The 27981-nt window shown below is 58.1% G+C and overlaps 1 protein-coding gene and 2 long non-coding RNA genes across 6 annotated transcripts; 1 reads left to right on the top strand and 2 right to left on the bottom strand.

Annotated features, from left to right (window-relative positions):
- Nucleotides 1–1323: 1323 nt before the first annotated feature.
- On the top strand, nucleotides 1324–27949 carry FMNL1 (formin like 1). 4 transcript variants are annotated; one of them, XM_086357232.1, is made up of 28 exons: nucleotides 1516–1795; nucleotides 10848–10931; nucleotides 12416–12529; nucleotides 13250–13323; nucleotides 13694–13777; nucleotides 14110–14247; nucleotides 14579–14596; nucleotides 17057–17165; nucleotides 17882–17958; nucleotides 18151–18244; nucleotides 19147–19221; nucleotides 19536–19646; nucleotides 20619–20768; nucleotides 21344–21445; nucleotides 21615–21867; nucleotides 22083–22436; nucleotides 22630–22754; nucleotides 23403–23605; nucleotides 24058–24292; nucleotides 24454–24522; nucleotides 25362–25442; nucleotides 25531–25660; nucleotides 25796–25959; nucleotides 26212–26313; nucleotides 26461–26556; nucleotides 26829–26949; nucleotides 27122–27220; nucleotides 27468–27949. In XM_086357232.1, exons 1-27 carry the CDS (start codon nucleotides 1667–1669, stop codon nucleotides 27211–27213), a joined length of 3384 nt encoding a protein of 1127 aa, XP_086213358.1. In that variant the 5' UTR covers nucleotides 1516–1666; the 3' UTR covers nucleotides 27214–27220; nucleotides 27468–27949. The 4 variants fall into 4 exon arrangements, with proteins under 4 accessions (XP_086213359.1, XP_086213361.1, XP_086213358.1 ...); XM_086357235.1 differs by lacking the exon at nucleotides 14579–14596 and having other exon boundaries at nucleotides 1509–1795; nucleotides 27468–27947; XM_086357231.1 differs by lacking the exon at nucleotides 27122–27220.
- LOC147351437 (uncharacterized) lies at nucleotides 16824–17932 on the bottom strand. The gene is made up of 2 exons (XR_015147520.1): nucleotides 17782–17932; nucleotides 16824–17541 (listed from the first exon to the last, which is right to left on the bottom strand). It is a non-coding gene; the product is annotated as an uncharacterized LOC147351437 (long non-coding RNA).
- On the bottom strand, nucleotides 20446–21808 carry LOC147351436 (uncharacterized). The gene is made up of 3 exons (XR_015147518.1): nucleotides 21647–21808; nucleotides 21326–21439; nucleotides 20446–20747 (listed from the first exon to the last, which is right to left on the bottom strand). It is a non-coding gene; the product is annotated as an uncharacterized LOC147351436 (long non-coding RNA).
- Nucleotides 27950–27981: the final 32 nt, after the last annotated feature.

Below are 27981 nucleotides of genomic sequence, written 5' to 3'. Positions count from 1 at the left end.
GGACATATATGGCTCCTGCCTGGCCTAGAGAAAAGCCAGGGTTCATTAGTGGGTCCTCGGTCCTCAATGCCTTGACAGTGCAAGGAAGGACCAACTGAGGATCCCCACAAATTAGATGGGGAGAAGGAGGAACCCCTGAAAGAGAAAAGCCTCACATTCAGGCTGGAGATTGTGCCCAGACCTGGGGTTCTACCCTCCACCTCCGAACACTCTCTTACCCTCTGGTCCATCCTGAATGAGAGGGCTGGTAGGAGGCCAGGCCAAGGCACTGGAGATTTTGCAGGTGGACAGAAAGGAGGCCTGTTTCTGCTCTTTATTAACTGTGGGCCCTTGGGCAAGTCACATTGAGCCTCAATTTCCCCCTCTAAAATGAGGATATCAATACCTACCTTCCCTGGTCATTGTCAGGATGACAGAAAGAAGACCTTTGGAAGTACTGCTGTAATTGCCAGACTTCAGAGACTCATTCGCCAAGGTGAGTGAGAGGCCACTTTAGTTAGATCCCTGGAGGTGACAGCGTCAAGATTTCCCACCCCCCCCTCTCCGCAGTGCCTGCTTCTTTCCCAGCGTGGATGCTGGCCTTAATCCTCCTGTTCCCCAACCCTGCGCTTCTCCTTGAGACCGCCTTGATGGTCTCCAGACTCTGCCTGCCTGCCTTTTTCCATGGGCACCTCCATTCTAAAAGCCCTGAGGATGCTGGCACGGGCGCAGAGTCGGTCCAGAGTGGAACAGGTCGCGGGGGTCTCCACTGGCCTGGATCTGCGCCCCCCCACCTCTGCTTTGGGGTTCTTATTTGCAGATGGTTCCCTCTGGTCTTCAGCTCGGTCCTGGGCTAAACAGAGAAGGAGAGAAACAAGGGGTGGGGGGCCTGGAAGGGGGTTCCCACCTTCCTCGGCGGGAACCAGAGAGAAGGACGCAGCCCTTGCGCCCCAGCGCCGCCGCGTCATGGGTTTCCAAGCCGCCCACGTAGGTGCTGGCGGTCCTCAACTCTGAGGATTGCCCCCTTCGTCCCCCGTGCTGTGATCCCCTTCACCCAGACCCCGCAGGTACCCCCGGTTCCGAGCTAGCAGGAGCCTGCGGTTCTAGGACCCGGAGGCGCCGCCGAGCGCGCCGCCGCCTCTGCCTCGCTTCTGTCGCTCCAGCTCCGGCAGGTGAAGAGGCGCCCGCCGCCCCCTCTGCGGCAGGTGAAGCGGGTCGGTAGCCCCCTCTCTGCAGCGCGATGGCTGCGGCGGACCCCCGGCAGGCGCCCGGCGCCCGCCCCCTCCCTCCAGCCCGCCCCCCTGGGGCTGGGTGCGTAGCGGCGGCGCCGAAATGCGGTTTGCGCGCACCGGGAGAGACAGCAGAAGTTAGAAGATCGCCGAGGGGGGAGCCCGCGCCGCAGCTTCCTGCCCCCGGCCCAGCCCTCTGGCCCCGGCGGCCTGCAGCCTGACTTCCTCCCCCAACCCCGCAGCTCGCTGCCTGGCTCCTCGGACGGGGCCGCCCCGATGGGACGCCGCGCCCCGGTCCCTGCGCGCCGCTGATTCGAGCGCCCGCGTCGCCGAGCCCCCGCCGCCGCCGAGAGCCGCTGCCCATTTTGCGCCCCCCAGGCCAGGAGCCTTGACCGCCCTCCCCGGGAAAGCTGGATTTCCGAGGCTGGAGGCGCCTGGCCGACTGGGTGGGGACCACCATGGGGAACGCGGCCGGCAGCGCGGAGCAGCCCGCGAGCCCCGCCGCGTTGGCCCCCAAGCAGCCCGCGGCGCCCAAGCAGCCCATGCCCGCGGCCGGAGAGCTGGAGGAGAGGTTTAACCGGGTCCTGGTGAGTATGACCCGCGGTGCGCGCGGCTCGGGCGTGGGGTAACAGGGGCTCATCAGGCGTCCCCGCCCCCGGGGGCTCAGGTACCGCTTGGAGATCCCCGGCGGCCCCTCCAGGGCGGGGGGTGGGAGTGACAGTGGTTTCTTTCAGAGTGACTTAGCACTCTCCCCCCAAAACTTTCTTCTGCGATCGCCCAGACTCCCTCCCAAAACACCCCCTCCCCCAGAGCTTATGGGTCTAAAGGTCCAAACAAAAATGTCCTGTGAGGAAGTTGGGAGCGCGACGGTGCTGTGGGGTCCTGGGGGCACCTCCTCTCCCTCTGCACGCAGGCCCAGCTGCCGGGTCCAAGTATGGAGCATCTGCTTGTGTTTGGGGTCCTGATCTGCTGGTGTCTGAGCTGCTGGGACCTGGGTTGTCAGGTCATGCAGAGGGGCTGGCTGTGTTTCTCCCTCCTTCTGTGTCAGGGAGTGCTTGTCTGTGGGTCCTGATCTTGGGCCTCCCCTCACACCCACTGGAGGGATTCAGGTTAGGAAGGGCGGGGTCAGGATGGGTTGGTCGCTCTGGCTTGGGGTGGAGCAAAAGTCTGAAAGCCCCCCATCCGCACTGTCACCTGCTCCAGGGAATTGGGGGGCCTTGGGGACTAGGCAACCGGAGAGGAAACTACCAGCTCAGACTGAACCTGGAGGCAGTTGGTGGGTGGGGGATCCAGAGCTAAGTCAGGGTACCCTAAGACTTGGTGGAAGAAGGGAGGGCCAAAGGCCCCTCATTCTCACTTCCCTCTCCCTACCTCAGCCTGTCCCAGGCTCCCTTCTCTAACTAATTGCCTGGTGGCCTGTCTGCTGTCAGCTCCCTCTCCAGACCCTGGGTGACAGGCAAATAAGGCCGTGTTTTTCCCCAGAGGCACTTCCAAGTCTGAGCAGGCTGGCACTGCAGGTCTGAGGGTGGGGGCCCGAGGGTGCTACAGGCAGCAGAGCCATGGAGGCCGGTGGCCGTCCCCTCCACCTCCTTGACATCACTTCCCCTCCCCTGGCCTGCCGTGAGGCCCTACTTGCCAGATCCTCTGCATGGCCCCTCCTAACAGTTCCTGGAAATCTTGGCTGCTGCCCCCTCCCAGGAGAAAGCCTAGGAGGGATTGGAGGAGCTGTGGGGTGGGGGTGGGCTCTGATCTATCCACCTTGCTTGATTCTGGGAAAGGGAGGCGGGGAGGGGGAGGATACCTCACACAGGCTAGGCCCCTAGTACCCTACCTCTCCACCTGCTTCCCTTTCCCCAAACCCATGGCTGCACAAAGTGAACAGGGTGGAACAGAGTTGGAAGGGGGAGAAGGGGCCATCGGGGGAGCCTGAGTTAGTGGTGGATCCCTGGACCCCAGCCAGCCTGAATGGGGGGACACCATTCTGTCTTTCCCCTTAAGTGTCTATGGATGGGGGGTTGGGCTTTTGGGGTGAGGCCCAGGCCCCAGTCCACGTTCTCTGTTAGGAAGAAACGGGGAGGAGCTGTGTGAATAATTCAGACCCCTGGAAAATCCAAAAGTCAAGGGTAATGCCTGTGTAGGACTTGATTGCCCTGCTTGCGTTTTTTTTTTTTTTTTTTTTTGGCCTTTGCTCCGATTGGCCGAGTCTGACACTGAATGCCACTAGGGGTGCCTGAGAACCGGGGCGTGGAGGGTGGAGGCCCAGAGAGGGGTCTGAGGGTGTCTTGGTGGAGATAGCGGTAGTGGCTGGGTGGAAATCTAGGGCAGCGGCACCCACTGGGTCTCACCCCTCCCAACCCCCAGGAACCCTAGTGTGTTTACACTTCCCCCTTCTTCCTGGGAGGGATCAGCCTGTCCCATGTCTTGCATGAGCAGAACACACCCAACCCAAGGTCTCTTGGCTAAGAACCTGGTTTCTCTAACTCCTCACCGTGTCCTGGGGTGACACCCTTGGCTCCTGCCTGAGGCTGGCTGGGGCTGTGGATTTGGCTAAACCTAGTGTGGCCCAGAGGGTAAAGAATCTGCCTGCAATGGGGGAAACCCAGGTTTGATCCCTGTGTTGGGAAGATGCCCTGGAGAAGGGAATGGCTACCCACTCCAGTATTCTTGCCTGGAGAATTCCATGGACAGATGAGCCTGGCGGGCTACAGTCCATGGGGTCGTAAAGAGTCAGATATGACTGAGCGACCTCACGTCGCTCACGTAGGGTCAGTAACAGGATTACACACACATAGGGTCAGTAACAGGATTACAGGAGGTGCCTCCATGGTGCAGTAGTAAAAAATCCACCTGCCAATGCAGGAGACGTGGCTTCGACCCCTTGGTCGGATAGGTGTCCACTGGAGTAGGAAATGGCAACCCAGTCCAGTATTCTTGCCTGGAAGATTCTATGGAACAATTTGCCTGGTGGGCTACAGTCCATGGGGTCACAAAGAGTCAGACACGACTGAGCGACTGAGCACTGCACACCCTCCATCTGAATGCTGCCTCCTTGGCCAGAGCTGAGTCCTGTCCTCAGTGAATATCTAAGAGGAGAACCTCAGACTGCTGAGGGGGTGGGCCTCACACATCCAGGGATCCTCCAGTCTGGATGGGGGAAGCACAGCAGCCCTCCCCTTGGGATTTAGTCACATGTCCCCAGGGAACCTCTCTTTCACTGAAGCTCAGCCCTTTCCTCCCGGTGGGGAGTAGGATCCCATACAAAACCACTGCTTGGCTTCTGGCAGTGGGACCCCTCTTGTGGGTCAGGGTGCCCCGACCAGACCCACTGCTAGACAGGAGGTGAGGGTGCTTGTTTTCCCTTTCTCTGGGGGCAGCCTTTTTCCCAGGCAAGAATGGGTGGTGGGGGCACTTTTTCCGAGGAGGCTGTGAGAGAGAGGGGTGCCCCGGCTTAAAATGGGGGTGGGGAGAAAGAGCAGGTTGCGCCAGGGTTTCCGCCTGCTGCCTTAGCAACAGCAGAGGAGCGATGGCTGCCCAGAGACACGGGCCTGCTGCGATAGTGGGAAACCAGCCCGCCAAGCTCTGTGCTCTCGCCTCTCCTACGCCCTGCTGAACGCTGGGTGTCTTCCAGCCCCTTCAGGCCTTCCCCTGCAGGGGTCAGGGTTTGGGATGGTAGGGCACTCTTTCTAAGGCCTGCCGGAAGTGCCAGGCTTACGGTCTGGCCTAGGATACCCCTGAATCTGTCTGGGTGGGGAGGAGCCTATAGCCTTGGGGCAAAGGGATCAAGGGAAGGCTCTGTGATGTGCTGGAGGCCAAGTGATGCTGGCGTCTGAGAAGGGAGGAATTCACTGGATGGGCCTGGCACCCAGGGTGCCCTTAGCATGTGCCCAAGGTGGTATGCACCTGGCCAGGCTGTATGGGAAGGTCAGGACGGTCCCAAGCAGGGTGTGGCTGCTGGGAGTCCTGCTTTTAGCTGGACCCCTTCCCCATGGGGATTGGGACTGGAGGTGAAGAGCAAGCGTGGGTGTCTCATTCTGTCGACTGCAACCAGGTCTCTGCTTTCTCTACTGGTCCCTCCTCTGGGGTGGGCCAGACGAAGTTTGGCGCATGGAGCTGTGCAGTCATTCTGACCCTGTGTCTCCTGTCTCTGGGGTCTCACGTGGAGGGTCTCGGTGGGGCTGTGGCCCTGTGGTCAGAGGCTGGGCTGGGCTGGGCAGAGGCCGTGGGATGCCATTCCCAACAAGCAGGCCTGGCACATGCTGCCCCTGGAGATCCGGGGATGTGGTCGACGTGATTCACAGTGACATCTGGGACCAGTTGGCAAAGAGCTGGAAGGGGGAGAAGGGCAGGAACAGGTGGGGCTGCTCTCGGGCCACCTCTGCATTTTTCCTGGGAACACGGGGCCCTGGGAGGTGGCTTAGGCTTCCCAGCCTCTAAGAAGGGCAGGGGTTACTCATAGGAAAGGCGGAGGAGCTTCCTTGGGCTTTGGGGTCATGAAGTTGAGGATTTGAGCTTTGTCCTGGCCACTTACTACCTCTGTGACCTTGAGCAAGTTACCCACATGCTCTGAGTTTCAGTTTTCCTCATGTGTAAAAAAGATAAGAAAAATGGTTATATGTCAAGGACTTCCCTGGTGGTTAAGACTCTGCGTTTCCACTGCAGTGGGCGCGGGGTCTATCCCTGGTTGGAGAACTAAGATCCCGCACTCCATGCGGTGCGACCAAAAAATCAAAAGCCTACGTGTGCCTGCTAGGATCGTTGAAGGGATTAGATAGAATCGAGGGGATTAAAGAGTGCTTAGCACGATGCCTGACACAGAGCAAGTGCTCTGTCCGCCTTGAGGACAGGAGGATGTTGGAACCCATTTGCTCCTCTTCATCTGGGGGCCCTTCGAGGAGGAAGGAGCCCAGACCCTGCCTCCTCCCTCCCCCACCTCCAGCTTCAAGACCAACCACAGGTGCCAACTTTAGTCTTTGACTGTCACAGGCCAGGCTGTCCTCCCTGCCATTGCACAGGTCAGGCACAGTGGGGCCTTGGCGAAAGCTACTGGTGGCCGGAAACCACGGAGAGGCGGGCCCAGCCCTCCTGGAGGGTGGGGCAGCGTGGTGCTAACGGTAGCTGTGTGCGCGGAGAGGGGGTGGGAGGCCTCCACTTCCCTCTGAGAGAGGGTGTGCTGGGGGGGGGTTCCCCAGTGAGTAAGAGCTCGGTGTGGGCAACAACAGGAAACGCAGGGTGCTGGGTGGCAGGAAACGGGGCTGGCTGTTCCTGGTTCCTCAGACAGGCCCCTGGGGCCAGGCTGTCTGAGGAAGACCCTTGGGGGCCCGGGACCCACGTTTCTCGTTGCTCTGAGCGCTCCTTCTTCGAGGAAACTGAGGCTTCTTAACCAGTTGGCTTCGAGGTCACCTTGGGCAAGCGGCCTGATGGCTCCAGGCCTCAGTTTCCCATTTGTGAAATGGGGATTAGGCTAGTATCTATTGTGGTTGGCCAAAAAGTTTGTTCGAGCTTTCCTGTAAGTTGCTATGGAAAACCTGGATGAACTTTTTGTCCAACCTGATTCTTTGTAGGCTTGTTGTTGAGATATAAGTCACATGGCATAGGGTGAACGTTGGGAAGGAATATTCATTATTATCATTTTTTTAATCGGAGTATGAGTGCTTTGCGATGCTATGCTAAGTCGCTTCAGTTGTGTCCGACTCTGTGCGACCCCATAGACGGCAGCCCACCAGGCTCCCCCGTCCCTGGGATTCTCCAGGCAAGAACGCTGGAGTGGGTTGCCATATTAATTATTGTTGTCATCACAGTTGTTAGTCTCCTACCAGCTTGGATGATAAGGGCGGTGCCTGCTGCCCTGGCTTCTACCCTGCTTGCCCTTGGTCCTGCCATGGGGACCCTTCAACCCTGATGGAAGAAGCTGTTAGCTTTGTGGGGTTCTCAGCACCTGATTCTAAGGCCAGGTCACCCCACATCCTCCTCTACATCTTGGATTGCTTATAAGAGCCTTAGAAAATCTATGTACCAGAATTTTGAAAAGTGGATAAAATCGATTGTTTCTGGAGCTGCACTGAGAGCTCTAAGACCAAGGTTGAGGCTACATAGAGTGGGGCTTGGGAGATGGATAGGGAAGTGGGGACTTGCTTCTGGATCCCATCAGGCTGTGGAATCCCTGTAGGGCTGGTCTGAGAATTTGGGCTGGTGCCCAAGTTCAAGGGCATCCTGGGGCTTGAAGGGCTAGACGTCCTAGGGAAAGGGTGGGCAGGTGTGTTGGGACAGAGTCTCAGCTCAAACTGAAAGTGAAACCGGAGGGTGTGGCTGTGTCCAGATGTAGCTGGAGCCCCTTCAGTTTCCAGGGACACCTGCCAAGATGTCAGGGAGGTGGAGGGGGGGACGGCTTGCAAGGGGCTAGTCTTGAGTGTGCAGGGCTGGAGGCCCCTCTGACACCCATAGAGGGGAGCAGGGAGGAGGCAGAGTGATCCCCCATACATTCTAATGGAAGCTTCTTCTCTCAATCAGGGTCACAGTCACGCCCTGAGAGATGAGTCGCCCTCACAGCATGAAGGGCAGCGGGGGAGGGGGTGAAGGCTCAGTTCATTTTTTTTGGCCGAGCTTTGGAGACAGGTCTGCTTTATCCGGCTCTTTTCACAAACTTCTGTCCGCCACACATCCCTCGCCTTGGGGGCTTCAGTGGACTCCCCCAACCTGTGACATGTCTCTTCATTATGGTTTGCCCCTGAAGAGTATTGTTACATCAAAGCACGGCACTTCACTGGGTGGTCCTGGGAGCCCCGAGTCTGAGGCAGAAGGGAAATGTGCCCATTTTATGGAAGAGGAAAGTGAGGCTGAAGGAGGCAGAGAAGTAGTTAGGCTAGGTGGGTCCCCTGAATCCAGCTCAGGTCCTCCACGTCACAGCCGCCTCCCCCTCCTCCCCTTGCAGGAGGTGGGTGTCTCCCCCGACACACAGACATCTGGACTTCACGATCCTCTCCTATCTCATTTGAGCACCGTCAGCCAACTCCTGCTTGTCTCTCAGCCCCCAGCCCCTGGGTGCTGCCTCCTCACTAACGGCCCCAAGTCTGGTGGTCTGTGGATGTTTCCAGGGTGGCCTCACCCCACTCAGAGCGAGTGGCATCACCTGTCCCTCTCCTGCTCCCCAGGGGACCTGTCTCTTTTGGTGGGCACCTCCAAGGAACAGCTGCTAATTAGCGCTCAGCGCTGTCAGAGCTATTTCTGATTTCCGAGCCTAAATTTAGCCTGTCTGGCAGGCTGGAATGCAGGCCCGGGGGCCTGAGGAGGCCCAGGTGGGGAAGGGGCAAAGGGGTGCCCTCCCCTCCACCACCACTGGACAGGCGTGCTGGCCAGCAGGGGCCTCCCCCTCCCCAGTAATAGCCATGGGGTGGAAGTGGGGGGGTGGACCTGGGCGCTGGTTCCCAGTCAGCTGGGGCTCAAAGCCAGCCTGGCTCCCTTCGTCCTGGCTTCCTAACCTTGGGGAGGTCATCAACCTGTGCTTGAACCTGTAGTGTATGGGTGACGGTGAGGCCAGTAATGCTGGGGATGGGGGGAGGTGGCCCTCTGTGAGCAGGGCTGGTCAGCCCTCAGGCAAAGCTGGCATCACAATTGTTGGAGTCATTATGAGGATTAGTTGCTGCCTCTAGAAGTGCGGCTGGGGCCACTCTAGGAGCCAGAGTCCCCGGGTGGGAGAGGGCCCCGAAGACCCCTATTAGGAAGCAGCGATCCCCTCTAAGGCTAAGTTGCTGAGCCCTCCCCCACTCCTCTGCGCCCTTCCCCCTTCCCCCTCCAACTCCTTCCTCTGTGCTGCCCACCAGTCCAGGTTCCCTGATGTTGCCTGCCTTCTTCTCTCTGCTTCCTCCTCCTGCCCAGTCTTGGCTCCCCCACCCCCTCCACCTCAGCCCTGCCCCACCCTGGGTCTCTGTAGGGTGGAAGGATGGATCAGGAGAGCCCAGGGAGAAAGAGACAGGGACAGAGACAGAGGATGGCCCCAGGGAGGACTTGCAGCCAATAGGACCCTGCTCTGGGCTCCAGGGCCCCTTCATGGGCTGTCCCTTCCAGAGGGCAGGAGCGGTCCAGGCCCCTGGTGCCAGGTTGGGGGAGGGTGATAGATGAGACGGAGGCAGTTTCCTCAATCCAGGCTCACTTTCGCAACGGGGGAGAGGGATGACGTAGTCCCATCCCCAGACTCCCGCTCGGGGAGGAGGCCTGGTGGACATGCTGTTTCACCTCTCAAGTAGGGCCCTAGCCGGAAAACTTGGGCAACCAGGGGCCGAGGGCACCCAGTTTCCTGTTGTCTGGGGCTGACCGAAAGCTGTGATTTTGGGGGTGAGATCTGGCCAGAGCCCCAGAATTAGACGCAGAACCCCAGAGAGGAAGCTGGCTGAGAAGCCTCGGGTGTGGGTGTGGCCCCGTCTCTGCTCCAGCTGTGGCCTCCGCTCAGGGCCACGTGACCGAGGATGTGTAGTCTGAGCCATCAGCATGGACAGTGGGGGGGGTGGGGGTGGGTCCTCCATCCTGGGCTGGGTCTCTCCAGGGTTCCCACATCACCACTCAGATTCTGAGCTCCTTGAGGGCCAGAACTGTTTTTGGGACCTGACACCTAGTAGACCCTCAATAAACCTGAGTTTTACTGAAATGAGGTGAACTGGCATCATGTCCTGGTTCTATTAGGGGGACACTCGAAGTCCGGGGAGGTGGGGTGCCCAGGAAGACCCTAGTGCTGGTGGCACCTGGTGATTCCATAGCCCTAGGTGGGACCCTAAGCTTGTCTGTGGGGAGAGGCTTGGCAGCCACCTTGTAGCCTTGTCATCTGTGGCTGGGGGAGGAGGGCCCAGGCAGAGCAACGCTGACCTTTCTTAATTCTGGAGGGGAGTCCCAGCCTGGGCCACCAGAGCCACAGACCCAGCGGGCTGCCTGCTCTCCCCGGTTCCTGTGACGGAGTGGCCTTCCCCTGGAATCTCCCTGGGCCCTGCAGCGGTGATCACCTGCTCAGAACTCCCTGCCTGTCTGACCTCATCCCCCTTGGCCTGTCCCCAACTCCTTCTATCCCGAAGTGATGAGTCAGGAGGGGGCTGGGAAGGGCTGGGGGCTGTTGGGGGCTGTCCTGTAAGAGGTTTTGTGGTGCTCATGAGACACAGGCACCCTGAGCTGGGACCAAACACACGTGGTGTCTGCTAGCACATGGGAATGGAGCATGGCGCACGCCTGGCCATACTTGGGCTTGAGTGAAGACGGGTCCCTGTTAGCTTCCCACCCAAATGGGAGAAGAGATGATACGCGCTTATCACACATGGGGAAACGAGCCCAGAGGGGCCTGAGACCCCCAGAAATCAGGCTGAGAACCCATGCTCCTGCTTCCATGCCAGGGGTGACAGACAGAGCCCAGGCCTCAGAGTCAGGCAGGCTCAGATTCAAATCCCAGTGTCACTTTCCAGCTGTTGGGCCTTTGGAGAGGTGTTCCATGACTGGGCCTCGGTGTTCTCCTTGGCTAATGCTCCTTATCTCCAGGGATGCGATGGGGACAGGGACCCATAGGGAGCTGGCCTCTAGGGGGTCCCCTGAAGATGCCCAGACTCCCCTCCCCTGAATGCTGGATCCCCAGACTCAGACTCTTTACCTGGTTGTCTTCCTCCCCAGAACTGCATGAACTTGCCCCCGGACAAGGTCCAGCTGCTGAGCCAGTATGACAACGAGAAGAAGTGGGAGCTCATTTGTGACCAGGTGGGCACAGGCCCCGCCCGTCATCTGGTGCCCTGCCCTCCAGGCTGGGACGGGCAGGGAAGGGACACTGCCACGCTGCCACGGGACCACGACCCTGCCCTGGGGCCAGCATAGCATCTGGGAGGGTGCTGAGGGCGTTTGCTGGACTCTGAAATCCCCTTCTCTTGGGCATGAGCCTCCCCAGGGACCTGATGAGACATGAACCGGGCTGGGTCTGCCCTCTGAAGAGCTGGGGCAGGGGCTGGCCCAGGGCACTGGCCAGTGCAGCTCTGGGAGCCCAGAGGAGCAGCCTCTGGGCTGGGAAAGAGCAGGCACAGTTCCAGGGTTGGACATCTTTGTTCCACCCACTGAGGGGTAGGGAGGAGGGTCAGGAATCCCTGTCCTCCTTTGACCTTGGGTCCAGAGGACCTGCAGTCAAGCAAGCCCCTTCCCAAGTCAGCCAGCTTCCAGATGACAGAGCAGGGACCAGAGCTGTTGGCTCCTGGTGCTCAGTCAGGTGTCTGGGTTTGCTGCCTTCTTGGCTCATGCTGGCTGCCTGGGCCCTCTGGCTGTGGGGCCGCTGTCCATGGTAGCAGCGAGGACCCCTCTTGTACAGCCAGGGCAGGGTGGGGCCTGGCTGCTGCCGTGATTCAGCAAGGGAGGGAGGCTGGGGGTTGGGGAGTTGGGGAGCAGGGAGCCTCCCCTGGGAGCCAGGGCTGGGCCTTTGGCTCCAGCTAATGGATTGGGATGGGAGGAGCTGACAGGGCAGGAGTCTGGGAGGTGAGGGCGGGGAGCTGCCTCTGAAGGTTTCGGGGCTGGGGTAGGGGCCTTTGTTCTTTGGCATCTCAGGTTGGGCACATAAAGGCCTGGGAGAAGTGAGAGGTTGAGGGTGGTGGCGGGCATATGTGAGGGGTCTGGGTTGGGAAGGGAGGGAGCTCCTTTGGGCAGGGGGCTCTGGTGTGGCCTCCACCTCTTGTCTGAGTGGCTCCTAGAGCCCTGGGTGGGGCCGCTGGGTTGAGCACTGGACACTCGCACACAGAGGTCCCTACAGGACAGCTGGGGCAGAGCCCTGGGGCAGGGAACCCCAGCCTGCCAGGTGCTGGCCCCTCCTTAGGGCCCTCCAGATTGTTCTTCTGCTTTGGAATCCCAGCTCTGGGCCGGGGTGAGGCCCAGGGAGGGCAGTGGGCTGCGAGGGTACCACCTACTGGCCTGCCTGAGTCTCCCTTGCCAGGGTAGGGTGTGTGGTAGGACTGACCCCTCCACACTCCACCCAGGCTGTGACCATGAAGGGAAGGGATGGCCTGGCTCAGGACCAGGGATCTCTTAAAGTGGCCCGGTGGATTGTTTGGGTTTGTGCCTTTGATATTCAAGGTTTGGGGGGGAGGAGTTTAAGACAGCCTGGGACCTTGGATCCGAGCTGAGAAAGAGGCTCTGGAACAAGGGCTGGCCATTTGCCCTGGGGTGGCCCTGGTTGGTACCCTGTACATCCCACTCCATCTCTGCAGGAGCGGTTTCAAGTCAAGAACCCCCCAGCAGCCTATATCCAGAAGCTGAAGAGCTACCTGGAAACCGGTGGGGTCAGCCGAAAAGTAGCAGCAGACTGGATGCCCAACCTCGGGGTATTTGTCCCCCTCTTTCTCTCTGTCCCTTTCCCCCGCACTTTGCAAGCCCTGGGGCAGCTGGAGGAACTGTGCGTGTGAACTCTTCTGCAGGCCTGTGTGGGTACACGGATGAGGGTGTGTATGCAAGTGCCCTGGGTGTCGACTTTTATGGGTTCCTCTGCAGTTCCTGTTTGTGCTCTGATGTATACACTTGTATGTATTTGTGTAGTGTATATGTACACGTGTGCACACTATGTGCACAGGCGTGGATGTGTGTGTGTGTATTATGTGTGCCCTTTTGTGTCCACATATGGATGTATGTGTATCGAGTCCTTAAACAGGGGTGTGTGTGTGTGTACCTCGTGTGTCTGTATGTGGATTTGTATCTTATGTCTGTGTACTCCCTGTACTTGTGTATGGGTGTGCACATGTGCGTGGATACCCAGGGTGTTCATGTTTGAATGTGTGCATATCCTTTGTCCGCATGTATGTGTGTGTGTGTGTGTGTAAGGAGGCATTGGTGTGCCTCTTTTGTGTCTGCCCATGGCCGTGTGGCGTACACCCTGTGTGTGTGTGTAGGGGGAGTACGTGTGGCCTGAGAATGCTTATTCTGCCAGGCAGTTGTGTGGAGGTGGTGGGGGCGGCTGAGCGTGAAAGGCCAGTTGTCGGGGGCGGGCAGGCCCTGTTGGCTGAGGCCCGGGCCCCACCCACCAGAGTCCCCCTGTGTTTGGCTCCCAGTTTAAGAGGCGAGTTCAGGAGTCCACGCAGGTGCTCCGGGAATTGGAGATCTCTCTGAGGACCAACCACATTGGGTGAGTGAGGGCTTGGATTTCTGCGGGGAGGATGGGGGAGGGAGAGAGCTTTGCCAGCAGGGAGCTCCTGGGGGCCCCTTATTATCCTCCCCATGCCCACTCCAGGCTGTGCCTGTGAGCCCCCCCTCCAGGATGGGGGTCCAGAACAGCTTCCCTGCCTCCTCTCCCACCCGCCCTTGGCTGGTCCCTTGAGGCGTGGCTGGGCCATGGGTCCTGTCTGAGTCCTAGCATCCTCCCGTGGTGTCACCGGGTCTTCTGAGGCGGGGGATGGTTGCTGTCTTCCGGGGAAAGGGCCCTGGGGCCCCTTGCTGTGCCCACTCGGGTCGGCACCCCCTCCTGGCCGACCCTCAGGGAGCCCTGTGTCCTGCAGATGGGTGCAGGAGTTCCTCAACGAGGAGAACCGCGGCCTGGATGTGCTGCTTGATTACCTGGCCTTCGCACAGTGCTCCGTCGCGTAAGCCGGCCCCGCCCTGATGCCTTCCCTCAGAGTCCACACCTTCCTGCCTCTCGCCCACTCCTTGGCCACTTCCAGACAGCGCAGACTGGGCCCAGTCTGGAGCCGTGCAGTGGACCCTGAGCAAGGCCCCTTCCTGAAGGCCCACTGTGGAGGGGGAGGGACAGGGCCTGTGACGGCCAGCTGGGACCTACAAGGGCCAGCCCTGCGTCAAGAACACACGCTGTTGCTCCCCCAGCCCCTAGTCTCTCCTGCAGTCTCCCCCGGTGCCCCCCACCCCTCTTTTAAGGGCCCTGGTGGGCTGGCCTCCATCTACACTCTAACCCCCGCAGGTACAATATGGAGACTACAGACAACGGGGCCCCAGGCTCCGAGAAGAGCAAGCCGCTGGAGCAGTCGGTGGAAGATCTGAGCAAGGGTCCGCCCTCATCCTTGCCGCCCCCACCCAAGAGTCGCCACCTGACCATCAAGTAAGTGGGCCCCCCGCCCCCCCCCCCACCCCGCCTCGGTTGGGGTGGCAGGGGGCGGGGTGAATGGAGATTTCACCCCTGACCGCTGTACTCAGCCTGCTCCGCTGTACTCCACCTGGGCCCCGGGGGTGGTGGGAGGACTGCCTGGCATCGGGGATCAGAGTAAGGGCCTCACACAGGGCTCAGGAGATGGGTGTTTTAAGAAGCCTTTGGGGTGAGCACTTAGAGGCTGGAACTTGAGGGGGGGTCTGGGATAAGGAGGGGGTTTCTGGGTCAGGGGGATCCCTCTTGTATTCATCTAACCCCCTGTTTTCTCCCACGCGGCCTCCAGGTGCCCCCCTTCTCCCCGGTACGTAGCTGCCTAGGGGCTGGTGCATGCCTGGTCAGCTCCCAGGGTGGTGGTGGGATTGGGTGAGGTGTTCAACTCAGGTGACACCCCTGGATTCAGCTGCTTCAGATACATCAGCCTACCCTAACTAAAGACATCCAGCTGGGAGGGCAGGAGAGGGGAGATGGCCCTGAACCCTCGTGTGGACCCCGGGTGCCTCCCTTCCCTCTCTGGGACAGGAAACCAACTTCGTCTTAAGACCCAAACTCTCACAATATATTTCTTTCTTTCTTCTTCTTCTTTTTAAAAATTTTTATTTATTTGGCTGTGGCAGGTCTTAGTTATAGCATGTGGGATCTAGTTCCCTGACCAGGAGTTGAACCCGGGCCCCTTGCATTAGGAGCACAGAGTCTCAACCACTGGACCAGCAAGGAAGTCCACCCCTGCTCCCCAATTTTTTATTTTTAATAGCATATTTACTTATTTTTGGCTGTGCTGGGTCTTTGTTGCTGCATGGGCTTTTCTCTGGTCGATGAGAATTGGTGCTATTCTTGGCTGCAGTGTGGGGTTCTCATTGCAGTGGCGTCTCTTGTTGCAGAGCACGGACTCTGGGGCTCTTGGGCTCAGTAGTTGTTGACTCCTGGGCTCTAGAGCACAGGTTCAATAGTTGTAGCACTGTGGCTTAGTTGCTCCACAGCACGTGGGATCTTCCCAGACCAGAGATCGAACTCAAGTCTCCTTTGTCTCTTGCACTGGCAGGCAGATGATTCTTTACCACTGAGCCACTAGGGAAGCCCTCCCCAATTTCTTTGTTCATTCATTCATTCAACAAACATTTTTTTAGCATTTACTATGTACCAGGCATGGTGGGAGGTGCTCAGGTGACAGATGACACTGCCCTTGGGAGTCTTCCATCTAGTAGGGGACAGTGTGTGATAGGCTGTCATGGAGGTATGACTGTGAACTCTAAGTAGGGAAGTGGCCACTGCCTGGGCCATGAGGAAGGCATCCCAGAAGAGATGACACTGGAACTGTGTCTTGCAGGCTTTCCAGGCAGTGGTGGGCATGGGGAAGGGGATTCCAGGCAGAAGGAATAGCATGAGCAAAGACTCAGAGGCATTTGAGCGGTGACGGGAATGTGGCAGGCAGAGGGAGGAGTGGGGTCTCCCAGATGTTGGAAATGGGATAGAATTGTCCCGAGGACGCAATGTGGAAGTTTGGTGGTTGTGACAAGGGAAAAAAATTACCTTTTATCAAAGAAATCAGTGAGCACATTCATATAGCACTTATTTTGTGCCAGGCACTGTTCTAAACTCATTTCATAGACCCAATAACCTTATCAGGAAGGTGCTGTTATTACCATTATTATTTTACAAAAGAGGAAACAGGCCCATGGAGATTAAGTAATTTACCTTGCAAACCCTGAGCTGGGATTTGACCCAAGACAGTCTGAATTCGCAAGATGGAAGATAAACCCTTTGTGGCTATGAGCGCCACCTTGTGGAGATCATTTTCATTGCAGTTTACAAGCTTTGGAGGTCCTTGCCTTCTATAAGCTCTCCATAGAATCCCAGGGGCAGGAGAGCCTGGTGGGCTGACGTCTATGGGGTCACACAGAGTCAGACACGACTGAAGTGACTTAGCAGCAGCAGCATGATAATGGCAACCCACTCCAGTGTTCTTGCCTGGAGAATCCCAGGGACGGGGGAGCCTGGTGGGCTGCCGTCTATGGGGTCGCACAGAGTCGGACACGACTGACGCGACTTAGCAGCAGCAGCGGGGTCTGTTGGGAAAGGAGGCTTCAGGGCTCTAGGTCCCTTACCACCAAAACAGCTTCACAGATTTCTCTGAAGATTTTCTGCTAACAACAGTTTGAAGGTTTAGATTAAGTAATAAATTTTAAAATGTAACTTTTGAGCACCTGAAGGTAGAGGAAAGCCACTTTAAATTTTTCTTTAGATAGGATTTATAGGTAATCTCGGAGAAGGCAATGGCAACCCACTCCAGTACTCTTGCCTGGAAAATCCCATGGACGGAGGAGCCTGGTAGGCTGCAGTCCATGGGGTTGCTAAGAGTTGGATACGACTGAGCGACTTCACTTTCACTTTTCACTTTCATGCATTGGAGGAGGAAATGGCAACCCACTCCAGTGTTCTTGCCTGGAGAATCCCAGGGACGAGGCAGCCTGGTGGGCTGCCGTCTATGGGGTCACACAGAGTTGGACGTGACTGAAGTGACTTAGTAGTAGTAGTATGATACAGCAACTCTTTTTAATGCCACCAAGTCACTGTTAGGAGTCTATTTCCCTGACTCTCCCCTTAAACTGCCCCCAAAATACCAAGTGCCAGGCCTAAGGACTGAGGAGGACTTCCTGCCCTCAGCCAGCCTCTTTGGTTGGGTGGGCAGGAAGCCATCTGAGTGGTGGGGGAACAGGAAGGGTTTGGGATTCTGACCCTTGCTGCCTCCTCCCCACCCACCCAGGTTGACCCCGGCTCACAGCAAGAAGGCCCTGAGGAATTCCCGCATCGTCAGCCAGAAGGACGACGTCCACGTCTGCATCATGTGTCTGCGTGCCATCATGAACTACCAGGTTGGCCAGTGGGCCTGGGGCATGGGCACTGACTGTCCTCCCTGGGGACTGCCTAAACTGCTGGGGTTCTGGAACCAACTGTCCCCCACCCTGCCCCCAGTGGAATCCTGGGGACAGGCTGTTAGCTTGAGTCTTAAGAGGAGAAGCACAGATTTCTGTCGCCTCTTAGCCAGGTCGCCTAGAATACCCTGGACATGGCTAGGGGTGTGGACATACCCTACATGGGGGCATAGGCACCCCCATCAAGAAAGGCTAGCCATCCGCGGGAGAGCAGTGTCTGGGTTATTTCGCTTGGAGGGGTGATCGGTGAACTGAGTCCTTCCTCACTCAGCGGGCCTCTCCGGACTCACTGTGTCCAAAATGCTGAGTCTTGACACTGGGTTTTGAACAGACAAAGGTATTTTAAAAAAGGGGCCAGGCTTTGGCTGCCACTGAAGAGGCTGTGGTTGGATATAAAGAACTTCCTGGGAATTCCCTGATGCTTCAGTGGTTAGGAATCCATGCTCTTAGTTCTGGGGCCCCAGGTTCCACCCCTGGTCAGGAAACCAAGATCCTACAAACCACCGGCACAGGCGAAAAAAAAAACAACAAAGAACTTCCCAGGGCACTGAGATACCTGGATGGCATGGCGCTCACCATGCCGGAGGCACGGGACAGGAGGGTGCTGGCAGTCCTAGGGGTCTGCCCAGAGGAGCTGACCTCTCCTTTCTTCCTAGTCCGGCTTCAGCCTCGTCATGAACCACCCAGCCTGTGTCAATGAGATTGCTCTGAGTCTCAACAACAAGAACCCCAGGTGAGGTCCCAGCTCCTAATCTTTCTCCGTGTCTAGATTCTCCTCCTACTTAACCCCTTGCCTACTCAGTCCCCCAGTTCTCAGGACCACTACCCATCAGCTTCCCTGTCCTCCTCCCTAGCCAGGCCCACGTCCACCTTTGCTGTGGGGCCTGCCTGTTCTCCAGGGACCACCTGCCTCTTCTCTCCCCAGAACCAAGGCTCTGGTGTTGGAGCTGCTGGCGGCTGTTTGCCTGGTGCGGGGAGGACACGATATCATCCTTTCCGCCTTTGACAACTTCAAGGAGGTAATGGAGCCCCCACCTAACATGTACTTGCGTGGAGCCCTGTTGCTGGCAGGTATAGCCTCTGCTGGGGGCAGCTAGAGATGCTGGGTAGGTTTTGGGTGGGGGTGCTGGGTAGGTATTTGGGGGGGTGGTTTCCTCATCTAAAGGGAAGGTACAGGGTCACACGGGCACTGTCCAGGGTGACAGGGACAACTACAGGGACTTGCTGAACCTCTGACCTTCAGTTTTGCCAGATCCAAACTGGCCTTGATCCATACATCTCAGAGTCACCGACTCTGGTTAACAGGCTCATGAGAAGTAGCTGCATGAGAGTGTGATGCATAAGGCAGCATACGGTCATGCATTCCTTGAATGGATATTTATCGAGGGCCCGCTATGTGTCGGGCACAGAGTGGGCAGTTGGGGTACATCAGTGAACAAAAGAAACAAAGGAGGCAGGGGAAGACAGATACAATAAATAAGCAAATTATACAGTGTCAGAGAATGATAAATATTCTGGGGGAAAAAAGCCAGGGAGGCTGCAGAGGGAGGGGGAACTGGGAGGTTGCCGGGTAGTCAGGGAAGCCTCATGGAGAAGGTGAGATGTGAGCAAAGCTGGGAGGGGAGTGAGGGATTTGTGTGGTGGCTGTCTTCAGTAAGAGCTCATCAGGCAGGTGGAATAGCAAGTGCAAAGGCCCTGAGGTAGGAATGTACTAGGATGCCAGAGTGGCCAGAATGGAGTCAGTGTTGGGGAGGGCTGTGAGAGATCAAGAGGGGCGAGAGGTTTTGAGCAGAAGAATGATGTGGCCTGACTTAGATTTAATTTGAGAGGAGCCCATAGAGGCATAAGGGGGTGGGCAGCTGGAAGACGGCTTAGGTGGTATGTCCCTGGGACCTCAGTGACAGCCATTCCTCCCACCCAGGTATGTGGAGAGCAGCACCGCTTTGAAAAGCTAATGGAATATTTCCGGAACGAGGACAGCAACATCGACTTCATGGTGAGCTCAGGCCTGGGCTGGGCTACCCTCGGGTGCCAGGAGCAACTAAGAGCCTGGTATCTGGGATCTGGGCTAAGCTTCTGCCAAGTATGAGGACTGAGTGGTTGGTGGAGGAGGGGTGGATGTCAGCAAGAGGGAGGCTGGGAGGAAGGCGTGTGAGGGAAAATACGTATGGAACACAGCCTGATTAGTGGGGTGAGAAATAGAGCAAGGGTGGGGGACTTGGGGATAAATTAGGGGGTGGAAGTCACTGAGAACCCCCCACCAAGAGGATCATAGACCTGCTCACTGCCCCCCCCCCCCCGCCCCCGCAGGTGGCCTGCATGCAGTTCATCAACATTGTGGTACATTCAGTGGAGAACATGAACTTCCGTGTCTTCCTGCAATACGAGTTCACACACCTGGGCCTGGACCTGTACTTGGAGGTTAGCCCTGCACCCCCACCCCAACCCCAACCCCGGGACTTAACCACTTGCCTGCTGCAGAGTATGCCTCAGTGGTTAGCATCTGTAAAATAGGAGAACCACAGAAATAATAAAGACTATAAATGTGTAGGGAGGTTCCTGCTACAAAATAGGCACCCAGATCACGGAGCGGTTGTTGTCGGCTCTAGAACAGGCTCTGGGAGGCCCTGGGTCTGGCTCTGGGACACAATGGGGAGCACAAAGTCTGAGCCAAAGCAGGAACTGGCTCTTGCTGTATGGGTCTGGGTCATGGGAGAGTTCCTTGCTCTGGGGAAAGTGGGCAGAGGGGTTTGGTTCTTCCTGGTTTGGCCTGAGCAGACAAGCTGTAGCTTTCTTCTGATTTCTTTGTGAGGCTTCCCAAGATGAGCAGGGCCTTTAGAACTGGATTTTTGAAACCCAGAATCAACAAAAAGTGAAAAGCAGGCGAGGGTGATATGTCCATTCCATGGAATATTATTCAGCCACAAAAAAGAACAAAGTACTGATACATGGTACAGTAGGAATGGGCCTTGAAAACTTTATGCTATTATGCTCAGTGAAAGAAGCCAGACACAAAAGCCATATAGTGTATGATTCCCTAAAATGAAATGTCTGTAATAGGTAAGTCCAGTAGAGAGAGATTGGTGGTTGCCAGGGGCTAGAAGAGGAGAGGATGGGGGAGTGGCTGCTAATGGGGACAAGGTTTCTTTTGGGGGTGATGTTCTGGAATGAGGTAGTGGTGAAGGTTTGCACAACCTTGTGAATATACTAAAAACTATTGTACACTTTAAAAGAGTGAATTTTATGGTATATAAATTACATCTCAATTAAAAAAAAAACCCAAAGTGGGCTACGGCTCAGGCCCCTTTGTCTTGGCTCTGGTGGTGATGGGGAGGGGTATTGGAAAGATCCCTCACACCAGGCCTTACCCTGCACCTTCCGTCTCGGGGACAGAGGCTTCGGCTCACGGAGAGCGACAAGCTGCAGGTGCAGATTCAGGCCTACCTGGACAACATCTTTGACGTGGGCGCGCTGCTGGAGGACACTGAGACCAAGAATGCTGTGCTGGAGCACATGGAGGAGCTGCAGGAGCAGGTGGCCCTGGTGAGAGCTGCCCCTGAACCGGCAGAGAGCACCCCACAGAGCCCCCCACGCTGATATCAGGCACCGGTTCTAGGTGTGAATGGGGGCCCCCTGAGTTTGACCTGAATCCTTTGGGTGTCTCTCTCAATGAATGTTCATTGAGCTCCTCCCCTGGGTTTAACCTGAATCTTTTGGGTGCCTGGGCACGACTGGAGCGACTTAGCAGCAGCAGCTGAATGAATGTTCATTGAGCTTCTCCCCTGGGCTGGACCTCTGAGGAAGGCAGGTCCCCTCTCCTCCAGGGGCTCAGACAGCAGGCCCTGATTTGGGTGGAGCTGGGTGCCTGGGGCCCCCTGCCAGCCCAGTCTCCTCTCCATCTCCCTCCTTCATCAGTGGTGTCTTGGCTCCCCCTCCTGAGAGAACTTTAGTGCTCTCAGGACTTCCCCTACTTGGGTTCAAGTGCCAGGCTCCCCCAGGGCTAAGCACATCCGGAAGCCTCCCCCAGCCCTGCAGGCAGGCATGCCTGGTGCCACCCCCTCAGCGGCCGTGCCAGTGCCCGGCTGCGGGTGGGAGCTCACCATGTGCTGGTGCCACAGCTCACAGAGCGGCTTCGGGACGCGGAGAACGAATCCATGGCCAAGATCGCGGAGCTGGAGAAGCAGCTAAGCCAGGCCCGAAAGGAGTTGGAGACCCTGCGGGTGAGGTCGCGGGGAAGTGGGTTGGGCGGGAACAAGGGGTGGGCCGGACTCCCAAGAACAGACCATCTGGGGGCTTCTAGGCTTGACACGTCCCTCCACCCCGGCAAGAGAATGGGGGCTCCGTGCCAGGCTTGCCGGCGGTTCCTAACCCCTCCCCCGGGGCTCGCAGGAGCGCTTCAGCGAGTCGACCCCTATGGGCACCTCTAGACGTCCCTCTGAGCCCGAGAAAGTGCCTGCCCCTGTCCCGGCGCGGCCGTCGGCCCTAGAGCTGAAGGTGGAGGAGCTGGAGGAGAAGGGGTTAATCCGTATCCTGAGAGGGCCCGGGGATGCGGTCTCCATCGAGATTCTCCCGGTCGCTGTGGCAACTCCGAGCGGCAGTGATGCCCCGACTCCGGGGGCGCCTACCGGCTCCCCCAGCCCAGGTGTGCAGGAGCTTCAGGCTGGCGGGGGAGGCGAGTAGGAATGGGGGGCTGCAGGGGGAGCCTGGGGACGTCTCAGGCCGGGAGAGGTGGAAGAAGTAGGTTTTGGTTGCGGGCGTGGCTCAGGTGCGGATGGGCCGCGGGGGGCCCAGTGCGCATGCGCAGGGCGGGGAGGCGAAATTGATACCACCTTCTTCCCGCTCGGTCCACGGTTCTAGCCTCGGAACTCCCACCTGTAGCAGAGCCGGCTCCTGGAGCAGCAGAGCCCGCTCCTGGAGCGGCACCGCCCCCGCCCCCGCCACCTCCACCCCCACCGCCACTGCCCCCACTGCCTGGTCTCCCCTCCCAGCAGGAAGCCCCACCCCTGGCTCCCCCTCTGGCCCCGCCCCTCCCAGGCAGCCCCGAGCCCCCGCCCCCGCCGCCGCTGCCAGGCGACCAGCCTCCCCCGCCCCCGCCGCCCCCGCCGCCCCCGCCGCCTCCCGGCGCGGAAGGGCAGGTTCCTCCGCCGCCCCCGCCGCCTCCGGGAGGTCCCACTGATGCTCAAGCAGGGCCTGACTCAGAGATGGGCCCAGGTGAGTAGACTGCTCAGGGCAGAGGGGAAGGGAAGGGAGGATAGAGGGAGGGGCTCTGGTTTCACTGTCCTCCAGGACCTTCTGTCTGTGGGCCTCCAGCTTGCCTTGTCTGTCCTCGTTCGACTCGGGTAGGGTTCCTTCCAGCCATCCCACCACCTACTGCCCCAGTGATCACTCACTCCCTCTGTCTCAGGAGTGAAGGCCAAGAAACCCATCCAGACCAAGTTCAGAATGCCACTCTTAAACTGGGTAGCCCTGAAACCCAACCAGATCACAGGCACTGTCTTCACTGAGCTCAATGATGAGAAGGTGCTACAGGTGAGTGTGGCTCTGCCTTGCTGCCAGTGTGGGCACCGGAGGAGGAGGGGACCTTCCTGGATCATGCTGGGCATGGGGGGTGGTCACCTCCTCTACCCATTTTACAGAGAAGGGCATGGAGGCCCAGGAATGGGGGTTAAACCAAACTGGTTTAGTGCATCTAGTAGGCAGTGTGTCCTGATTCCCCTGGAGGCTTTCCCTGCATCCCTGTAGAGGGGCTCAACCTCCCCTAAGCCTGGCCTCTCCTCCTCGAAGGCGCCTCGCTCACCACCTTTCCTCAGACACCCAGGGCCTCACTTTCAGTTTTCTAAAAGGGATGTGTTCTATTGCCTCCAGGCTGTTGCTCATGCTGTCCCTCTGCATGAGGGATGTCCTTTTTCTCTTTTTAACCCTGGCGAGTTGAGCTCTTCCTTCAGCTGAAACAGCTTAGAGTCTAGGTCCCCTGGGTGGGGTGCTGCTCTTGCTTCATCTGCTTCCCCCATTTCCCCATTAAGGCCTGTGATCAGGTCGAGTACTGACTGTTTTGTCTCTCTGCTGATGGTTTGGTCAGGGCTGGGTAGATGGCTCTAGCACAGAGCACAATGTTCAGCCAGGATCGCACCAGACTCCGGCCCCACCCAGAGCCACCTCCTTTCCCTGCATCCCTAGGAGCTGGACATGAGTGACTTCGAGGAGCAGTTCAAGACTAAGTCCCAAGGTCCCAGCGTAGACCTTAGTGCTCTCAAGAGTAAGGCAGCCCAGAAGGCCCCCAGCAAAGCCATGCTCATCGAGGCCAACCGGGCCAAGAACCTGGCCATCACTCTGCGCAAGGGCAACCTGGGGGCAGATCGCATCTGCCAGGCCATCGAGACGTGAGTGCCTCTGCCCTGGGCTTGTGGGCAGCCCAGCCCCTCGCTAGGACGGGGTTGTTGGGCAGATCCTAGTAAAAGAGTCCAGCTATGGGACAGTATCTATCAAGTTTCATACCAACGCTGGTCAGAGGGTAGAGGAGGAAACTGTGTTCCCAATTTCAGGTTAAGAAAACTGAGGTCATGCTGTGATTCCATGCCCAGGTGGAGATGTTCCTTTTGTCTTCTTGCTTCCTTGCACTCAGGCTCAGGCATTTACAGCTTGGGTATCTCACTGATATATGTCTGGGATTCTAGGCTTCCTAGCTTCCAACTTCCTCTGACTCTCTTATTCTCTTAAGCTGTTGGTAACAGCAAATACTTAAGTTCATTTATTTGATCAAGTGATGGGGTAGGGGTAGTCCTGCTCTCAAGAACTGGTGGGTGTGGAGTGATGCCAGCCCCTCCCCTCACAGGTATGACCTGCAGACCCTTGGCCTGGACTTCTTGGAGCTGCTGACCCGCTTCCTGCCTACAGAGTATGAGCGCAGCCTCATCACTCGTTTCGAGCGGGAGCAGCGACCGATAGAGGAGCTGTCAGAGGAGGACCGCTTCATGCTGCGCTTCAGCCGCATCCCCCGCCTGCCAGAGCGCATGAACACACTCACCTTCCTGGGCAACTTCCCAGACACTGCCCAGATGCTCATGCCGGTGTGCGCGGGCTGGCAGGGTGGTGTGGCCTGGGCTGGGATGGGGGAGGAGGCAGTTGGCAGCCTGGTCTCCGAGAGGGCATCTGAGAGTTCTGGAGCCTCCTACCAGCTTCCCCCTTGCTCCTGCCCCAACTTACCATGCCTCCCCCATCCCTCCCCCAGCAACTGAATGCCATCATTGCAGCCTCAATGTCCATCAAGTCCTCGGACAAACTCCGCCAGATCCTGGAGGTGAGACCCTAGGGCAAGGGCCTAGGAGGCAAGAGACCACCCATGATGGCTTGTGTGTTCTGGGTTGTGTGAGAGGGAGACCCAGGCCCTGCCCTGTGACCCTGGGCTGCACCCACTGTAGGGTTCTCACTTCTCACTTGTGGTCGCCGCGGTCACAGTAGCTTTGTTGTTGTTGATTTTGTTGTCATTTGTGTTTACATAGTTTTTGGTGGTGCTGCGTCCAGGCTCAGGACGACAATGCAAAGGTGGGGTTGAGGGCCACATTCCAACAGCCCACCTCACACCCTGCCTGAGGGTTCATTAGCACAGCCTCTATTGTCTGAGAACCAATAGAAATGGCTGAGAGGGGCATTGACCCCACAGCTTCAGATGAGGTGTGAGCAGCACAGACTTGAGTAGGAATAGGTGGTTAGGTGGTAAAGAATCTGCCTGCCAATGCAGGAAATGCAAGAGACGTGGGTTTGATCCCTGAGCCAGGAAGATGCCCTGGAGTAGGAAATGGCAACCCCCTCCAATGTTCTTGCCTGGGAAAATTCCATGGGCAGAGGAGCCTGGGGGGCTATAGTCCATGGGGTCGAAAAGAGTCAGACATGACTGAGTGACCAAGCACAGCACAGCAGATGACCAAATTGGGTGTGCCATGGTGTTAGCTGTGCACATGTGTTAAACACGTGTATGTGTGCCTCACGGACCTGAGGCATCCATGCAGGAGTGTGGTGGCTGCTGAGTGGCTTGTTCCTAGCCCCCTTGTCTTCTTGTGTAATTTATACTTTAGGGGGTTTCCTCAGCCCCGGCACCCGGTTGAGCTCCCCACCACCCACCTGTCCCACCTCTTGCAGATCGTCCTGGCTTTTGGCAACTACATGAACAGCAGCAAGCGTGGAGCAGCCTATGGCTTCCGGCTTCAGAGTCTGGATGCGGTAAGGAAGCGGGGAAGGAGGGGGCCCCCTGACCTGCGGGATGGGGGATGGCTGGGGGTATGTGGCTTACAGCAGGTCCTCATTGCAGCTGTTGGAGATGAAGTCGACTGACCGAAAGCAGACGCTGCTGCATTACCTGGTGAAGGTCATTGCTGAAAAGTACCCACAGCTCACAGGTTTCCACAGCGACCTGCACTTTCTGGACAAGGCCGGCTCAGGTATGGGTGGGGGGTGGGGTTCAGCCCTGGGGATGGATACAGGTTGGGAGAGAGCCAGGGGAGCTCAGGATATAATGGGATGGGAATGCTGCCTCTCTGATTCTTTGCTTCTCTACTGTCCCACCTCCCACTCAGTGTCCCTGGACAGCGTGCTGGGGGATGTCCGCTCCCTGCAGCGAGGCCTGGAGTTGACCCAGCGGGAGTTTGTGAGGCAGGATGACTGCGTGGTGCTCAAGGAGTTCCTGAGGGTCAACTCACCTGTCATGGATAAACTGCTGGCAGACAGCAAGACAGCTCAGGTGGGCTGGGGCTGGCCCCCGGCCAGGGAGGCGGGGAGGCTGTGGTGGGGGTGAAGGACCACCTAGGTAGGGTTGTGTAGCCAAGGCCTGGAGCCCTGTGACCCGGCAAGAACGCCTTAGGGGATGGCACAGGAGGTGGCAGCCACCTGCCTGGAGGAGGAGAGATGACGTGGCCAGTGTCCTAGTGGGTAGAGAGCAGTGGTCAGGGCCTTAGGGGTCTGGGCTGGTGAGGCTGACAGCCTGTGCCCACAGGAAGCCTACGAGTCTGTGGTGGAGTACTTCGGAGAGAACCCCAAGACCACATCCCCCTCCATGTTCTTCTCCCTCTTTAGTCGCTTCATCAAAGCCTATAAGGTATGTTTGTTTGATGGGCAGGCTGGGACCCATGCGGGGCATTGCAGCCTCTCCACATGGGCAGTGGGAGGGGTGGGGGCTATTTCTGCTTGGGGTGGACTAGGGAAGGGATGGCTCCCCTCATGCAGACCCACCTTGGTTCCTCAGAAAGCTGAGCAGGAGGTGGAACAGTGGAAAAAGGAAGCAGCTGCCCAGGAGGCAGGCACTGACACTGCGGGGAAAGGGGAGCCCCAGGCACCCAAGGTAGGCGACTATTGCTGAATTTGGCACTGGGGTCCAGCGATGCTGGTGCTTGGTATCTTCATCCCAAAGATCTGGTCCTCCTCTGTACCCTTGTTTTTATGGACTGACCCTACTCAAGGCCAGGATGCCTCTGTAGCCCGTGGTGGGGAATGGGTTCCTTTTCCTCATGCCAGCTGTTATTGGGGGGGGCCAGGCAGGTGGTTTAGGGTTTAGTGGCACAGGGGGACAGAGGATCCTGGAGCTGGAGTTATATACCCTCGCCCTCCCCCCAGTCCCCTCCCAAGGTCCGGCGGCAACAGATGGACCTCATCTCTGAGCTAAAACGGAAGCAGCAGAAAGAGCCACTCATCTATGAGGGTGACCGTGATGGGGCCATTGAAGATATCATCACAGGTGGGGGCTTAGCAGGCGCTGTCCTGTCCTGGGTCTGTCCTACACTGTCTTCCATCCACCCCCCAACCCCGGGGGGGCGGTCAGGATCTGTCTGCCTCACTACCTCTTTGCTACTTTTTCTGTCTTTTTCCCTTTTTCCTTTCTCTCCTGGCTCCTTCCTTCCAACCCTCAGTGCTCAAGACGGTGCCCTTCACTGCTCGCACCGGCAAGAGGACGTCCAGGCTCCTCTATGAGGCCAGCCTGGGAGAGGAGATCCCCCTCTAGCCCCCAGGTACCCACCAGCCCGGCCTCGGATCCCAGTGGCTGCTCACAGCCCTGCGGGCTCCTGGGGGGTCTGAGTCATCTGCCCTCCCCTGGGCCAGGCACCGGGCTGGGGTGTGTTGGAAGGAGGTCTGATAAACAAACAGGCTCCCTCCCACGTGCGCACAACCTGGAGGGGTGAGGCCCGTGCCCTTGAGTGGTGTCCCAAGCCTGGGCAGACCCCCTGAAAAGTAAATGTCTCTCCTCTCCACCGCCAGATCTACGGAACCAGCCCTACATCCGCGCAGACACAGGCCGGCGAAGCGCTCGTCGGCGCCCACCGGGACCCCCGCTGCAGGTCACTTCTGACCTCTCGCTGTAGTCACTATTTCTGCAGATGGACTGCGAGGCCTGGGAGCCGGGGGCGGGGAGGGGCAATCCGGGACTCAAGGAAGGTGGGACTCAGCTCGGCTGGGCCGGGCAGCCTCCTTCGCCAAGGTCCCCATCCCTGGGCGCCCCTCGAATGGGCAGGGGCACCCCTCATCTTGCCACAGGGAGAGGATCTCTGGCCCCTCCCCCAAATGCTGCTTGCAGCACCCCGTCTTCCCCCAACAGCCATACTTAGCCTGAGCGGGAGCCCAGCCTGTAACTTATGTAAAGGGTAACCTCGCTCCCCTTCCACTCTGCCCACCCCGACCCAGCTCCGAGGACTCTCCATGGACCTTATTTTTATACAAGATTAATAAAGACGTTTGCAAAACATCCGTGTCCGCTCCATGCCCGCCTCCACTA

The sequence above is a fragment of the Bos grunniens genome, chromosome 19, assembly GCF_055505025.1.
Source record: "Bos grunniens cultivar Pamir isolate PY7600 chromosome 19, Bosgru_T2T1.0, whole genome shotgun sequence".
Taxonomy (NCBI): domain Eukaryota; kingdom Metazoa; phylum Chordata; class Mammalia; order Artiodactyla; family Bovidae; genus Bos; species Bos grunniens.
This window is presented reverse-complemented; position numbering and strand designations above follow the sequence as displayed.